General features: G+C 43.4%; 1 protein-coding gene across 3 annotated transcripts in view; it reads left to right on the top strand.

Annotated features, from left to right (window-relative positions):
* Window positions 1–16,190, top strand: part of SFMBT2 (Scm like with four mbt domains 2) — a 112,578-nt gene that overhangs the window by 3,257 nt on the left and 93,131 nt on the right. The window contains exons 1-3 of one of the 3 annotated variants that reach the window (XM_042815812.1): window positions 9,845–9,903; window positions 10,626–14,195; window positions 15,610–15,704. In XM_042815812.1, coding sequence (XP_042671746.1) covers window positions 14,108–14,195; window positions 15,610–15,704 — 183 coding nt within the window. In that variant the 5' untranslated portion in view covers window positions 9,845–9,903; window positions 10,626–14,107. Of the gene's footprint in view, window positions 1–9,733; window positions 9,904–10,625; window positions 14,196–15,609; window positions 15,705–16,190 lie in introns of those variants that run through there. The other 2 variants (XM_042815811.1, XM_042815813.1) reach the window with 2 other exon arrangements.

Genomic DNA, 16,190 nt, shown 5'->3' with positions numbered 1-16,190 from the left:
TGGTATCCTGATGGCAGAGAAGGTGCTGTCTTGTTGTCTTGTTTATTCAGGGGCTTTTTGCTGGCTAAATTCATGTTGATGTGGGAAGAGGGGATCTCAGGTGGTGCTGGTGGCTGAAGGATTTGGCTGGTGCCTGCTTGTGTCCGAGTGACAAAGGAAAGCATTTGAGAAAGCAGTAGGAATCGAGGCACATAGCTAGAATGTAGAGAAGGAGCTGGAAGTGCATTTCTGAAGCTGCGCAGAGAATCATAGAACCATTAAGGTTGGAAAAGACCACAAGGGTCATGTAGTCCACCATCAACCCATCACCGCCGTGCCCACTGAACCATGTCCCTCAGTGCCACATCTGCCCTCTTCGTGAGAAAATGATGTGAGAACCGGGGGGGGCACATTTGAGATCACCTGAGGCCAATGGAGATGTTGGAGTCTTCTATTACTGTGTGTGTGGATGGTGCAGAGGGCGTCATCACTCAGTGCTGAAAACAGAGCACTGCTGCTGTTGTTAACAGTTACGCTATTTGCAATATAGCAAAGAAGGAGTGGTCAGAAGCTGGAATGGGCTGCCCAGGGAGGTGGTAGAGCCACTGTCCCTGAAACATTGAGCATTCAAGAAACATTTGGATTAAGGGACGTGGTTGTTGTGAGGGAGTGCTGGTGGTCGCTGGACGGTTGGACTGGATGATCTTGGTGATGCTACGATTTGATGAAACACTGAGTTTGTTTTATTGCTGTAACATGGTAGTCCTTGGAAGCAGTTATTTTGGGATTAGAGTGGCTGACGGTACCTTGTCAGTAGTTGAATCTCATTGTTTCAAACGGTCTGTTGATCTTTGCATGATAGTCATCTCTGATGAAATCGCTTCAATCCATCCAACAGGTTTTCTGCCAGGAGATTTATATTAGATTTGTGTTCTGTATGTTATGTATCACTCTTACCAGGATTAAAAATGCTTGGGTTGCGGTGCAGGGGGTTGAAGTGATGCGAGCAGAAGACTATCTGACATTTAAAAACTCACAAGAAAGTTTATTTTGAGATTGGCCTCTTGCAAATACAGCATTCTAGAGAAGGTTTGGAGAGTGTGTTCACAGTTACTCCGCTTTTATGAATCAGAAGCGTTTGTTCTAAAATTAAGTAGCAATAAAAAGGCACACAAAAATCCCCAAACGAAGCGGTTCTTGACAACTGATCAAGAGATTGTTCTGAGTAGGTGTGAAGCTTAAAAAAAAGCTATGTGCAGAACCTGTGCTATTTTTACTTGCATTCATGATTCTTGCCTTCATGATTAATGCTCTTAACATCACTGGGCAGCTACCATGAGGAACTTCTAATTGCTTGGGCCAAGTCCTGAGATCCAGTTCGAATAAAAATTAAGGAAAGGTTTGTGTTTATTCCTCTTTTCTTGGAGAGGAGGGCTGCAGTTAGCCAGTGTAAGTGTGACTTGCAGGGCTCTAGGTTATAATGTGTGGTGGAATTTGGTTCCGGATAGATTTTGGCAGGGGCTGCTGGCTGCACTCCGGTCCCCTGGGGGAAAGGAAGGAGTTGTCAAGAGATGTCTGTGAGGGATGCAGCTTATTTTTTGGCAGGTCCTCCCAGCTGATGAAGCTTCTTTCTGGATGTTGGATGTTGAGAAGGGCGTAAACACCTGTAGGACCAAAACCAAGCACTGGTCAGCTCTGCAGTGTAAATGAACAAAGCAGGATCTGACCTAAAGTGTCATTTTTACTATGTGGTGTTAGATGGTGGATGTTTCTTGGATTCCAGTTTTTGTCGCAGTTTTCTTTGGAAAATGGCTGTGACTGCTGTGTGGCACTGCAGTATAAAGGCAGAACTCACTGCCCTCAGTGATGGGAGTTTGGGCTGGTGGGAGATTTGAGTCTGGCCCTAAATTAAGTCCATAAATCAACATGTTATATGACTCTGGTGACGTGGCTGATCCACAAATCCTTTGTGAAGGTCTGAGTGGTGCCAAATGAGAAATTCTGGTATGATAAACAGCTGTAAGCACTCAAGTTGCCCATCTAAAAGGCTTCCTTATTTCAAGCAAGAAGGTAGAAGGGGCATTGCAGACAGCTGACTGTATTCTTCCCTACAAATTTTTTTTTTTTTTTTTTTCCTGTTGTAAAGGTTAGATATTAGGAGGAAGTTTTTCACACACAGTGGTGACACACTGGAATGGGTTGCTCCAGGAGGTTGTGGATGCCCCATCCCTGGAGGCATTCAAGGCCAGGTTGATGTGGCTCTGGGCAGCCTGGTCTGGTGGTTGGCGACCCTGCACATAGCAGGGCATTGAAACTAAATGATCTTTGAGGTCCTTTTCAACCTAGGACATTTTATGATTCTATGAAAGGACGCTGGGGATATCAACTGTCTTCTTCAGGGCACTTATTCAGCTTTATCTTAAAACAGGCCATGCTCCCAAAGCCAATAGTTTTCAGTGGGTCTTTAGCATGTGTGGAAACGCACACCATAGGAGGACCAAATTAATGAGTCAGGGAGATGATGACAACTCCCTAGCAGGTGACAGAGCAGCTCAAAGTGACAAAGGCGAGTACGTGGTGACCTCCCTCTCCTTGTCCTGGCACCTTATGCTGACATTATGATCCATGCGAAGAAAGTATAAAATATCAGTGCTCTGGCAGGAAGGAATTTTGCTGCTGCTTGGAATGAGCATAAATAATGTAAGCACAGTGCAGGGGAAAGGCATATGCTCAACTTCCTGGCTGTTCCTATGCTCAACACCCTAGCAGTGCAGTGGGGTGGTTTGAGGACAGATCCTGTCATCAACACCTGAAGTTGGGGTGCTCCCCACCGGAGTCTAATGTGGAATAATTCCATCTCAGAAAGACTGGTGAGGAATTGGCACAGGGTGCCTAGGGAGGTGGTGAAGTCAGTGTCCCTGAAAGTGTTCAAGAACAGGGTGCTTGTGATGCTGAGGGATGTGGTTTAGTGGGTGTGGTGGGGATGGGTTAATGGTTAGACTGGATGATCTGAGTGGTCTTTTCCAACTCTAATGATTTGGTGATAATTTTACAAGTTTGGTCTAGTCTTTGGGGAAGTCCATGGCAGGGGTTTGCTTTAAGTCTTCTCTGTATCTTTAGCTGCACTTGAGTGTAGGGTAGCTAAGAGTGCGATGAGTACCTAAGCCAGACATTGGTTTGCTTGCCTGTCACTTTTTTTTTTCTTGCCTAATGCTGCAGGGCTTTTCATTGTAAACAACTTACTTGCTCTAATTAGGTTTATTTTACTTTCCGTTGCCTTATCTCGCTGCCATTTATCTTTGCGTGTCTCCTGGATTCTGTTACGTGCCGGGTGGAGGGATGAGAAAATTGCTTTGTGAAACAGGTCTTCGTCCGTTGCCTTGAAAGCATGAGGCATTTGGCACCAGGGCAAGTAGGAAGGAGTGCAGTGACCTGCTGAGTTACAGAGGGAAGTCACCTCCTCACGTAATCCCTTTCCACACGGTCATAGAATCATTAAGGTTGGGAAAGATGACTTAAGATCACCTAGTCCAACCATGGACTCACCTCCACCGTGCCCACTAAACCATGACTCTCATTGCCACATCTCCCCTTTTCTTGAGCACGTCCAGGGGTGGTAGCTTTGCACCAGGTGTCTTCAGAGCTTAGCTTCCACCCTTTTTCCCCTTCAGGATGGTTGACCAGACCAGATGATTCCATTCTCTGTTTTTTGGCTTGTTTTCCCTCCAGAGGGAAAAGTTTATTTTCTGTGGTGCTATACAGGTGATAAATCTATAAAGAAACATGCTCAAGTTCAAGAGCAGAAGGATTGGCCCTATTGAGTGGTTGGAGTGGAAGGGACCTACAGGGCTTGTGCAAACCATCTTTTACCCAGGGTCAGGGGTTAGCTCTACTGGGATGTTCTTCTGGACAGGTATCATCCTGACCCCTCCAGACAGAGATGTTTTGTGCCCTTCCTGCATTCATTGGATTCATTATTAGCGATTTTCTTCCTGGTACCCTCCTGCAGTTTAAATCCAAATCTTCCCATTCTATCCGCCAAAAAATGTGGAAAACAGATTATTTTCATTCTCATTTTCAACTAATTTTTTTTTTTTTTTTTTTTTTTTTTTAAATATATTTGAATATTGTGAATGCTTTTTGCTTCTCTGGGTAAGAGTTTGTTTCTTCCACTCCAGAATACATCCGCACCAATACAGCACTGTTCAAAACAGTGAGCTGCCCCTAATAAAGTCTTGTGGGGTATTCAGTATGAAGGAGAAACTGTCACTTCATATAAATGAAAACTTATTTGAGGGAACCCCTCAAATAAGTAAAGGGACAGGAATCGGGGAGAAGTGATCCTTCAAAGGATTCCAACTGGTACTTTGTCTGAGAAGGGAGACAGGCTCTTTCTCTAGGAGGTGAAAGCTGTTCCTTGATGTGTTCAATAGCCTTTCTGAACGAGCCTCCGTTTGCATTGTGCAGATGCTCAGGGGGTGTAAATATTGTGGCAGGCTGCCACTATCCATCCTTCATGAAGTGTGGTTTTATTTAGGAACCTCTGCCTGGAGGAGCAGCCTTTCTTCTCTGCCACGGCTTTAGTCCTGAGCATCCTCATGTTAAAGGAGTTGGGTGATGGGCAGCATTGCCTGTCAGCTAGCTTTTTGGGGAAGCTGAAGACTGAATGTACTGTCTTGTGTTGCCTACGTGCTTTTGGGGGATGGTCTCTGAGCATTGAAAAAGGTCACCTGCATTGTTTAAAGCAAAGACTGGAGATTGGGACTTTTAGACTTGAGAGAAAATGCTGTTGACTTGACCTGAGTTGTAAAAATTGGAGGTTGTGTGTTGTGATTTGCAGTGGGGTTACTGGGAGTCTAACATTTACTGGGGCTGGGATGCTCTGGGATGTACATATCTCCACACTGAAGGCAGTGGTGGCAACCAGAAGAGCCACAGGAGTGTTCAAACAGACACCCAATGAGGAGTGAATCCCGAAGAGGGAAGTGATACTTTCGAGAAGAATCTTTTAGGGCAGGAGTTGATTCCTGTATGCTTTGACTGTTCAGTGATGCCTGATTGTGTATTGTGACCCATGGGTGAGAAGATGCCTCGATGAATCACCTGAGTGGGGAGAGCCTAATTCAAGATGAGTTTTGAAGTGTCTGGACTGAGAGGCTCAGCAACAAATGCTGCAGTTTCCTGATGGCTGGTCTGGTCTCAGTTCTTGTTCAAACTAGTTTTCTTGATTGCTTTGCAGTGGGTTTTTCCACTCGTAGTGTGCAAAAAGCTTGAAGGCTGCAAAGGCTGCATGAAGTCATAGTATCATTTGAGTTGAAAGGGACTCTTAAAGGTCATCTAGTCCAACTCCTCTGCAGTGAACAGGAACACCTACAGCTCAGTCAGTTTACTCAGAGCTCCATCCAGCTTGATCTTGAATGTCCCCAGGAATTGGACATCTACCATCTCTTTGGGTAACTCTTTGGGTTCCATTTGTCGCCCTGTTGTAGGAAAAACATCTTCCTTATATCCAATCTAAATCTCCTGTGTTAGTTTGAAACCATTTCTTCTTGTCCTATCACAATAGACTCTGCTGAAGAGTCTAAAATGACACATGATGGTGGTTAGCTTTGAGAGGTTATTCACTAGCAGTTATTTTGGATCTCCCCTATATTCCACTTCAGTCAACTCAAATGGGAAAAGAGATGCAGATTCCTTACATCCTGATGTATCTAGGGGCGAAGCCAGTGTTACTGAACATTGGAGGAGGCAGGAGCCAGATCCGTGGGAAAACAGTGGTATTTGTACTTTTCTACCTTTCAGGCCTCCACAGTACGCTGACATAATTGATGCACATAAATTATCCAGATAGGGAATTTCAAGGATATAGGTTGTTGGTGTTTTTTTTTTTTTTTTTTTTTTTTTTGCATCCTCTGTTCTGATAGCTTGCCTTTTTAGTATGTCAGTCCCTATTAATTAACCTTGTTTTGGAGGAAGTTCAGTTTCTAAGGAGTCACTCCAACGGATGATCCTGGGGTGCTGGATCTGTGTGTGCATGGGGTACCTCTCCCTGCAGGAGCTTATTCCAAAGGAAAGAAAAAGAAGGAGGAGTGTACAGGAGATGAGAACTGTAGGATGATGTGACAAAGCCAACGCAGGCGGTTACTCAAAGAGCCAATATTGATAGAGATGACAAGGCAGCATGTTTGAGATAATGATGCAGCTAAGACTGACAGCTGTGGGAAGAAGCAAATAAAAGAGGTTCCTTTTTTATATTGGCTGCCTTTTTCCACCTGTGAATTAGAAGTCTGGATGTGAATTAAGTACCAGGGGAATGGGAGCTGCGTGGGGAAAACATCAGACCGGTTTGAACCACCAAATGAGCAAGGGATCTCAAAGCAGGGGATTTTTTCTTCCTTCTTTCAATTGCATTTCATAATCAATTTCTTTTTGCTGCTGCTCCATTGTAGTGTCGCCTTCAGTGGTTTTTGCTGCTTTTTCCCATTCCCTAGTTGACAGGCTGGCCACGTGGCTCGTGGTCCTTAATTTGAGATGCACAGACGTACAGAAATGAGGGAATTGCACTGTATGTTGCTTGGTTAGTGTTGTTGATGCAGGCCAGTTAGCATGCTGCTGTTAACAATATGGCTGGAGACTTTGTTTGAAGTGTTAATTAGCAGCAATTAGTAGGGTATTAGTTTCTCCCTTCTTATGTCAGCTTTCTTTGCTAGTTAGTTGTATCAACAGGAGGCTCAGTTATCTGTTTGCATAGGAGTTTTGTCAACTTGTTGCGTTGGGAAGATACATAAATGCTTTCCTACCATAAATTGTGAAGTAGATATTCCGAATATAAGAAGACATGTAGCTCAAAACAGAGTTGTCCATAGCTGAAACAGCAAACCTGAGATCGTAGAATCACCGAAGTTGGAAAAGGTCTACAAAATCATCCAGTCCAACCATTCACCTGTCGCCAGTAGCTCTCACTAAATCATATCCCAGCACAGCATCTAGACGTTCCCTGAACACCTCTAGGGTCGGTGACTCCACCACCTCCCTGGGCAGCCCATTCCAGCTCCTGATCACTCTTTTGGAAAAGTAGTATTTCCTAACATCCAGCCTCAATCTCCCCTGGGACAACCTGAGGCCGTTCCCTCTTGTCCAGTCGCTAGTTACATGAGAGCAGAGGCTGACCCCCAGCTCACTGCAGCCTGCAGGTGTTGAGTTTCTGCCTTTCAGTCTAGGTGGACTTGAGCTCAGTCCCAGATGTGGCTGTTGGCAGGTTCATGCTGATTTTCTCATCTATTTCCCATTTCTGACAGGCAATTCCCAGTCTCAGGGGAATGGGCCCTTCTTGTGGATCTGGTGGCAGATCTGGGGTTTAGCTGCGTAAGAAATGGCATTGTTTGAATGGACATCTTCAGCTTCCTATCAGTTTGTGACTTTACCCAGTCAGCATCGTGGGAACATTGCAGAGTTTAAATAAGATACCAAGTAGCTTATCTTTCCTCTCAGTGTTTGTATTGTTGCCCCTGAGTTTTGTTTAAAATGATAAATTGTTGTGCTTAAATTGATTTCTCTCTGTTCTTTAAAATTCTTTTTCAGTAGATCCAGATTACCATTCGTTGCTGTTTGATCTTAGACAGAAATGAAAACAGCTAAATCTACTCAAAACTTAGCTTCAGCTGACACTTCCACTTCTCTCACATTGAAGAAGCTTGACGTAAAATCCTGATGCTTAGCCAATTAATTATTAATGGTGTTTATTGAAGTATTCTCTACTGAAAGATAAGTGTGTTTTTGACTTAGAATAGACTGATTGCTTCTAGTTTCATAGTTAATTGAAAGTTAATATACACTGAGGATGAGTGATACATATGTTATTAGGTTATCTGCACTTTAAGTACTCATAGTATATAATGTACTTAATTCATTAGTAAGTCTTGCATCAACGAAGAATAAAGATGAAGTGGTTAGCGTCCATTGCAGTGAGGAAGTGATCAGTATTATTTATTGTGTGTTCCAAGAATACTGAGCACTTTGCAAATACACTGCACTGAATCAATTTACAATCTCCTCTTCCGGGGGGGGGAAAAAAAAAAAAAAAAAAAAAAAAAAAAAGTAGGTATATATTTACTTTGTTAAAAGGTTCTTTAGGAGTGAGGAACACAAACCACTGGTGGAGGTCTAACTTTGCTCAAACCATCTTCTGCTGAGTGCTGTACCACCTTTGCTTCTACCAGCGATGCTTTGTGAAGCGTGCATGGTTTTAGCATAGCTTAATTGCCACCACAACAGTGCTGTTGTGATTGCTCCGGCATACAGTCCTATCATGACTCAGTGAATGGAAATCACCCTTACGCTTGATGTGGTCTTTATCTTTTTCAGTTCCTTCTGTACCTTCTCATGTGTCTGTTTTTCCCTCGAGTTTCGTTGGAACAACCTTAAAAACTGAGGATGAAAAATCTATGACAAAGCACTCTCCCTCTTTCTATTTTATGACCACCGTATTTGGTCTTCCTGAATATCTTCCTGAGTAGTAAAAGTTGAAAAAAATCCCATAATATTTTTACACTCTTATTACCTCCTGCTTTGCATGGACTCTGGCAGTAAGAGTATTATTATTTCCTACTTTTAGTCATGCTTCTTGCACAGCATTTGGTGTTGGTGCTGCCAGCAGAGTCCTCTCTGTCATCTGAGTCTTGGAGGCATCCACTAATAAGCAGGACCAGTCCTCTGTATCCTATGTTCTGGACACACGCCTTCCTCACCATCTGTCTTCCCTGCAGCATCTCTAGTATGACTAGCTGGTTCCCTCTGCGCCTGTAAGCCGAGCTCTTGGTTTCTCTTTTCCAGTCCTCCCTTGATACTTTGTAATTCATCGTCACCGTGAGTTTTACTGAAAAGTTCACTTTTTTTTAAATCTACTTTTAAATGTGTATCTCTGGGTATTGCTTGTCCGATGGCTTACTCTGGCTGGAGATACAGTTCTCGATCTCATGTCTGATTCAAGATCTAGTCAGTGTTGTGTTCCCTTTCTCACGCATTTTGTGGTTTTATTATGCTGCTTTTGAAACAGTTTTAAAGCAGAAGAGTCTCCTCTGCCATCACAACCCGATCTACACCTGACTTAATGTTTTCTACTCTAGGTGGCACTAAATGGCGCAGTTACCTTAAATTTGCCTTCAGAAAGCAGTTGCAGCACTATTTTATTTCACTATCTATGTTATAAATGCTTAACTTCATTTTCTAGAGGTTATTCCAGTCTCTCCCAAGTCCTTTAGAAAACTGGAAAATATTTCTGAAATGAGGTATTTCAATTGCTAACACTCTGTGAGTTATGTTGGAAGTTAAAGACTGGACTTGGAAGGTGACCGAGTTGGCCTTTCTTGGATGCCTTTTTTTGTCAAGGATTGTGCATCTCTATCAGTTGTTCTCATTTCTCAGCTGGTAACACAGGGCTCTGGTCTGAACTTTGGCATGTGGATTCTTTGTGTTGAATATTGTGGATGTTATTACCACATTGTCATCTCTGTTGTTATTATTGTGATCTAATGTAGTATGAAATAATATTGACATAAAGTGTAATATCTTATGATAGTGTTGCCACTTAGAGGTGATATCCTCTGTTGTGGTCTTTCTTCCAAAAGTGGCTTCACTTTGGATGAGAGAGCAAGGTTAAAGAGCTGTGATCAAATACTATAACGTGAAACCTACTAGAAGTGGCTGAGTGTTGATGTAAGTACAACAAATCACTCATTTTTTCTTTTCCATTTAGTTTGTGCCCTAGGAACTCTCTGCTGCAGGATGAATTAGGAAAGGAAGGACTCTTTCTCTGAACCATGGACGCAAGAGCATCTTTCATCACTACCATGCAAGAGAGCCAGCATCTATCCCCAGAGAAGGGGCAGGGACTGGCCAATGGTGATGGGGATCAATTTGATTCAGGTGAGCTCTCCTTTTCTCTTGTAGGTTTCCTACATGTCACAGTCTTCCAGATGACTGCTTTAGGGAAGGTGGCAGCTGTTTACTGGGTGGCATTAGGGTTGGATGCCTTGATGGCCATTTTTTGAGTCTTGTGGATTGGGGAAGGGTGTGTGTCCCATATTGTGGAACGCCCAGGTGGATCCGTGATTGATAAGTTGGGGAAATTTTGACTTTTGGAGATTTTCTAAGGTATGTTCTAACTACTTTAAATGAAAAGCAGTGGAAAACCTTTCCCAGGGCATCATATTGTGTTCTTCCTGTCCACCCACACACTCTGTATTTTATTTTACTCTCTTTTGATTAAAGAAAGGAAATGAATGTTCAGAAATTACAGTATTTCTCGTTTGTTTTGACCTTTATCTTTGTTCCTTCAGATTATTATTTTTTGTATTACTTCAGATGAGAGGGCATCACAAATGTTATCCCAGCCAGCAGAGAGCTGGTTGCATGTTGTCCTTGTGCACATGAGTATGACTGCTCTGAGATGGGCACTGAATGATAAGGATTTGCTGGGTAAAATTGGCTCAGTAACTTCACCCTTATTCCGTGTTTATTCAGGAAAGCTCAGCTGAGGAACTTGTGAAGCACAAAGCTGAGCCACCTGTCAGTTACTCTGTACAAAATGTTTCATTTTTGCCTTGTGGTAATGATGTTGTTGCTAATGTGCTTTAATGCTTTTCCAGAAATCTTGTGCATTTCTGTAACAGCAGTTCTTCATCAAGGGATCCTGAGGTGTAATGGCAAATGAAAGTCTACTCTTGCATGCAAGCATTCTAAAGAGCTGCCTGAAGTCTGCTTCCATAGAAGTAGGCCGTCTCACCAGGGGTGAATCACTGATCCAACTTCAAAAATGCAGTGGTAACAGTGTTGGGGTGAATGCTTGAAAACAGCTTGCTTTGGCTTCAGCGTCCTTTGCTTTGACTCCTATGTTCTTTGCATCTGTTCTCTCAGATGGTGCTGTGTTGTGCTGGAAGGTGTCCCTGCCTGTGTCAGGTGACTGAACTAGATGATCTTTAAGGTGCCTTTCAACCCAAACAATTCTATGATTCCACGTTGTGTTCAAGTCATTTGCAAAGCTTTATCATTGGTCCACTTCTCACTGTTTCCCACTGAGCACCCCAGAAATTGTGTGTGTTAAGAAACTTCGATTCATCCCACCTAAAGGAAGTGGGAAACTTTTATGTTCCCTTAGTTAAAAACATAATAGTTATCCTGGGCTCTGCTGTAGATGTGAAAAAGCTTCACTTTCATAGGGTTTCGCATAGAGAGCTAAGGATCATCTAGAGTTAACCAGCTGAATATGGAATTGTAATGCCTTAAGACGCTTGGAAAAAGAAGTCATCATGGAATATCCCGAGTTGGAAGAGACTCATAAGGATCATACAGTCCAACTCCTGGCTCCAGCTCAAGTTCTGTATCTGAAAATGTTGTCCAAATGCTTCTAGAACTCTGGCAGCTTGTGGCTGTGCCCACTGCTCTGGGGAGCTTGTTCCAGGCCTCAAATCACCCTGTCAATGAAGAACCTTTCCCAGACACTCAACCTGACCCTCCCATCACACAGTTCCATGCTGCTGTCACCATTAAAGAGACTTGTAGCTCAATAAAACAAGTCATCTCATTTTAACATCAGCACTGGGTTGTCTTTGAGTTGAAAAATCACCTGGCTGGAATAGAAAGGGACATCAGGATCCTGATTGACTGTGTTAGGTGGATCCTTATCTTGAGATGACGTTTCCAGAGTGGGCAGCCTTATCTAGACACTGCTGGATCCATTTATATCTATGAGAGAGCTGTAGGAGCTCTCTCTGGGATGAGGTGCAGGTGATCAGTTGAGAATATGTGACTTGGTGACTCTCCCAAGGCTGTGCAGGAGTCTTGTTGTTGATCAGGATTTCCCCTTTGCCCCAGGCCCTCCCCTGTGTGTTAATCCTAAATCATTTTGCCTTTCAGTTCTTTGTGAGTGAACAAAGTCATGAATATATTTATATGCCTGTAAATAAGATAGCTTAGCAGTTTCCACAAATACTGTAATTTCCAAAGATGTTCTCCTTCGGGTAAGCCTGGGAAAAATCTAAGCTTATGTAGCCACAGGTTTTGGGTCTTTTATCTCATCCTGCGAGGCTGATAACATCTGGAATAGTTGCATTTTTATAGTGTCAATGCATGAAGGACTGCAGAGCACTTTAAAGCCATTCAGGGGCTCAGAGATAATGACTTGTTGATTTTATTTGCCATCCTAGACTTGTTTATACATCACCGTATTGTAGGCTAGCCAGCCTTGACTCTTTCATTAAAAAAGAGCACTGAGCCTAAGCACCAATAATTGGAAAGGGAGCTGATATGTAAAGTAGGCCTAATGCCAAATTTGTCATCTCACAGGGAGCTCTGCAAAACGCTGGCACCTGGGGCTCTGTGTCTCTCCAGCAGAGCCAGGACTTTGTTGTAGGAGTGTGTGGCTTGAGGACTGACAAACAGATTGCCTTTAGGATCATCGCTTCCTGAGTGGGCACGGTTGTCTTTGTATGTTCAGAGAGACTTTGCTTTTTGATTGGGGACCAGCAGATACTCAAGGAAGGCTGGCAAAGGGTATCCTGTGTTCCTCATCAGTAGGGGTTTTGCAATGGGCAAGAAGATTTGTGTGCAGTCCAACTACTGTACTTGTGGATGTAAGTAGGAGTGTACCCCCTGACTCTGGGTCGCCCTGAGTCTGCCCACGATGTCCCCTTGCCAGGTTTTCTAGAAGGGAACAGAATCCATTTAAAAACAGATTTGGAAGCTTACATTCGCTTCACAATCTTTGGTGATAAAATGAAGCAAAATAAAACACTGATGCCATGATAAATGAGTACTCCAACATTATTTTTACAGACCTTGTAAAAGTAATTTCCTGATAAAGTCTGCAGATAAAACACCGTAGAGGAGTCAGACTATTGATGTGTCAGAGAGAAATGAATTGACTGGGAAGGAAAGCTGTAGCTCACGCTGCTGTGGAAAGAATACTCGTAACGCTTTCCCCTGGCCTCTTGGACCTCCCTATTTGGCTTTAGAAAGGAGAGATCAGGGTCATTATTAAAACAAGTGCTTTTGGGAGTTCTGTTGGACTGCATGTGAATGAATCTGTTGGCAAGGCTGTGGGAACAGTGTGACTGGTGGCTATGGGTTGGCACATAGCAGAGTAGGTCATGGGCAATAATACATTAGGAAGGAGGGGAGGGCTTGCTGCATCTGTAACTAGCATCTTTAATGCTAACGTAATTAACTTAGTGTTGCCAAATCCCGTCTCTCTGGAGATACTGCTCCTTACACGGATGGTATGTACTGAACTGCTTAAAAGCCCTTCTACCACTCCGTGGAAATTAGGTTGCCTGCTGAGATGGTGGATTCCCCGTCCTTGGACACATTCACGGTCAGGCTGGATGAGGCTCTGAGCAACCAGATCTAGCTGTGGATGTCCCTGTTCATTGCAGGGAAGTTGGACAGATGGCCTTTAATGTCCCTTCCAACTCAAATGATTCTGTGATATTACTCCTTCCCATAAGAATGCTGAGGAAGGATGAAGAGAAGGAGAAACGTGATGGACTAACCATGAAAGCTGGAACAAGAAAAAGGAATGACAGCTGAGAAGATACAGAGAGCACTGTGGGCTGAGAGAAGTGTCTCATGCTTTGAAACAGAAATAGCTGAGCAGAGGGAAAAGACGTGGGGGGTATGTTTGGGTGGAGATGACTTTGGGGTTGTTGAGTAGCCCATCCCAGCACCAGAAGCACAAACAGGTGATAGAATGGGAAACAACCAGGCGGAGGGGTGTGCCTTTAGCTTTTTGCCTCTTGCTTTTCACATCAGAAGTTACTGGCTTATAGTAGGACTGTGATTGATGGTGCCTGGGATAGAAAGTTGCTTAAACATAGGAACAATTGTAAGTTTCTGATGGATAGCCATGTCTGCCGATATACTCACGAACTTGCATACATTTTTAAAAAAATATTAACCCTTGAAATCTCTGAACCTGACTCCTCTAAAAAATAACTCCAGGCGGTTGCTGATTTTCAGATTGAAGTTTTCCCTGATCATCAAAGTTGCCTGCTTGCATGATATAGCTAAGTCTTAGCAATTTGTGCACAAAGTTCTTACTTTTGGCTAAGCTGTCCTTCTCTTTCAGCCAAGAATGAGCAAAGTCCTCATTTTGTGCCTGGAGTTCTTTTTGGTAGCCAGGAGGCAGCCATCTTCAAGCCACCTTGCCACTTTACATGGGAGTAAGAGTTGATTTACATCTCCATATTTAATTGAGTTGGTGGTATGGAGCCAGACGTTAAGCTTGATGCAGCGGTTTGCAGTGTTTAATGGTGATGACAGCTCAGTGCTGCTCTTTGAACTCCCAGACAAATCTTTACCCTCTTCCAACTCTGTCTCAAAAACCCTCCTCTGAGACATTTTTTTTTTTTTCCCCTTCGCATACATATGTCTGCAAATAAAGCCTATTTCTTCCCCTTTTAATGATGAGAGATTCCCATTACACAGTATAATTTTCTAGTCTTGAAAACTGGAGACCTGTAGCAACAATTTCAATAAATTAACCCTGCCATTTTCTTCATAAAACTATCTGGGGAGGCTCCTTAATTCAGTTTGTCATGAGTCACTTTAATTACATCATGACCACGCTGATAAATGTGTGTGCAGGTAAGGGTCTCTTGTAGTTTTCCTTGATAAATGCTTATTGCAAACAGCTCATTGCTAGACTGTAAATATTTTTGCTCTGGGGATGTAACTGAGTTTGTGAGAATGCCTGGGAACAAAATGAAAACAATCAGATGTGGCTGATTTTCTGTAAGTGAAAGACAGTTTGTTCTTAATTATTGCTGTGTGTGTTTCAGCAATGGTTTCAGGCCTCAACTCTGCTCTGCTCAGTGGGGATATGTTTAAAAAAAAAAAAAAAAGAAGAGTAATGTCAACTCCTTCCCTATGGGGAAAGAAGGATTGTGAGGGGGCATTGGTGTGAGTAGGGAAGACATGATGCAGAGCCTCAAATCTGAAATGGGGCAAGGATAAATGCAGTCAACAAGAATGCAGCAGTGGGCTGGGGATTTGGAAAAGCAGCTTTGGTGCTGGTGGAAGGATTCCATTGGGGTTCTTGGGTGTTGGAGGGCAGAGGAAGGCTGAGCAGGGAGAAATAGAATAGCAGAGCTGAAACTGTCTCCCCTCAGCCCCAAGGGCTGGGTTGCTTGTTTTTCATGCTGCTCAGCCAACAAGAACAACATCCATTGTTATCACCAGTACACTGTTGCAATTAGCAGTCTGGGGGAACCCAAGGCTGGGACATGGGCATGGCCACTGTATCCCTGTGATAGCGGGCTGACAACCAACTCTTGTAGCACAGTCCCTGTTGCAGTATAATGAGTTTGTTCCCCTGTTGTGATGATTGCAGGGTCAATTTTGGTCTCACAGTGTTGGCTGATAAAGTCCCAAAATCTGCTGAAAGTGTTTTAAGAGCCAGTCAAGCTGGCTAAGAACAGATCTTCAAGGAGGCTTTTTCTCTCACATTGATGTTTGGATCAGTTGCTATTTTTCCCCTGGACTGTTTGATACAGCTTTTGCCTTCTTTGGCTGCATTTTGGGCTGTTTTCCTTTCTTTCTACTACTTTTTTTTTTTCTTGTTTTCCTTTTGAACAGATGAGGGCTCCAGCATTGAGGATGCAGACTTCAACTGGGATGAGTTCCTGGAGGAAACAGGAGCCAGTGCTGCTCCCCACACCTCCTTCAAACATGTATGTGCATTGTCTGCCTTGCTAGTATTGAATGTGTTCCCTCTTACGGTGTTCCTGACCAGCTGAAATGGAATCTGTCCGTTCTGTGGGGAGTTTGGCCTTCTGTGGCAGTGTATGTGAAAATAAGATGGAGTACTTCCTGTTGTCCATGCAGCTCCAGGCCCTCTTGCTGCTGTTAGGTGACATCAGCTCTGTGCACTCAGAGCACAGTGTCTGTGCCACTGGGTTCAAATATCATTTATGAGGTTTCATTCTGCTCTCCTCACATACTCATTTTTTTTTATTTTTTTATTTTTCTTTCTTAATTTGTTGGTATCCTTTCCAACTTGTAGAGATTCATCTCACCAGAGCATCTTATTTCTCTGAAGGTGCTCTCTCAGTGCATGATTTGCTGACCAGCAGGGTTGCTCGCCACCAGAGCCCAGCATGGTCCCTAGGAATCCATCAACCCCCTTCCTAAACATCCTGCCTCAGGAATGTGGGAAC

Source organism: Centrocercus urophasianus, unplaced genomic scaffold (assembly GCF_019232065.1).
Source record: "Centrocercus urophasianus isolate 14NV4802_14NV808 unplaced genomic scaffold, USGS_Curo_1.0 seq_15, whole genome shotgun sequence".
In the NCBI taxonomy this organism is placed as follows: Eukaryota; Metazoa; Chordata; class Aves; order Galliformes; family Phasianidae; genus Centrocercus; species Centrocercus urophasianus.
Note: the sequence above shows the minus strand (reverse complement) of the source record. Positions and strands in the feature narration are given on the sequence as shown.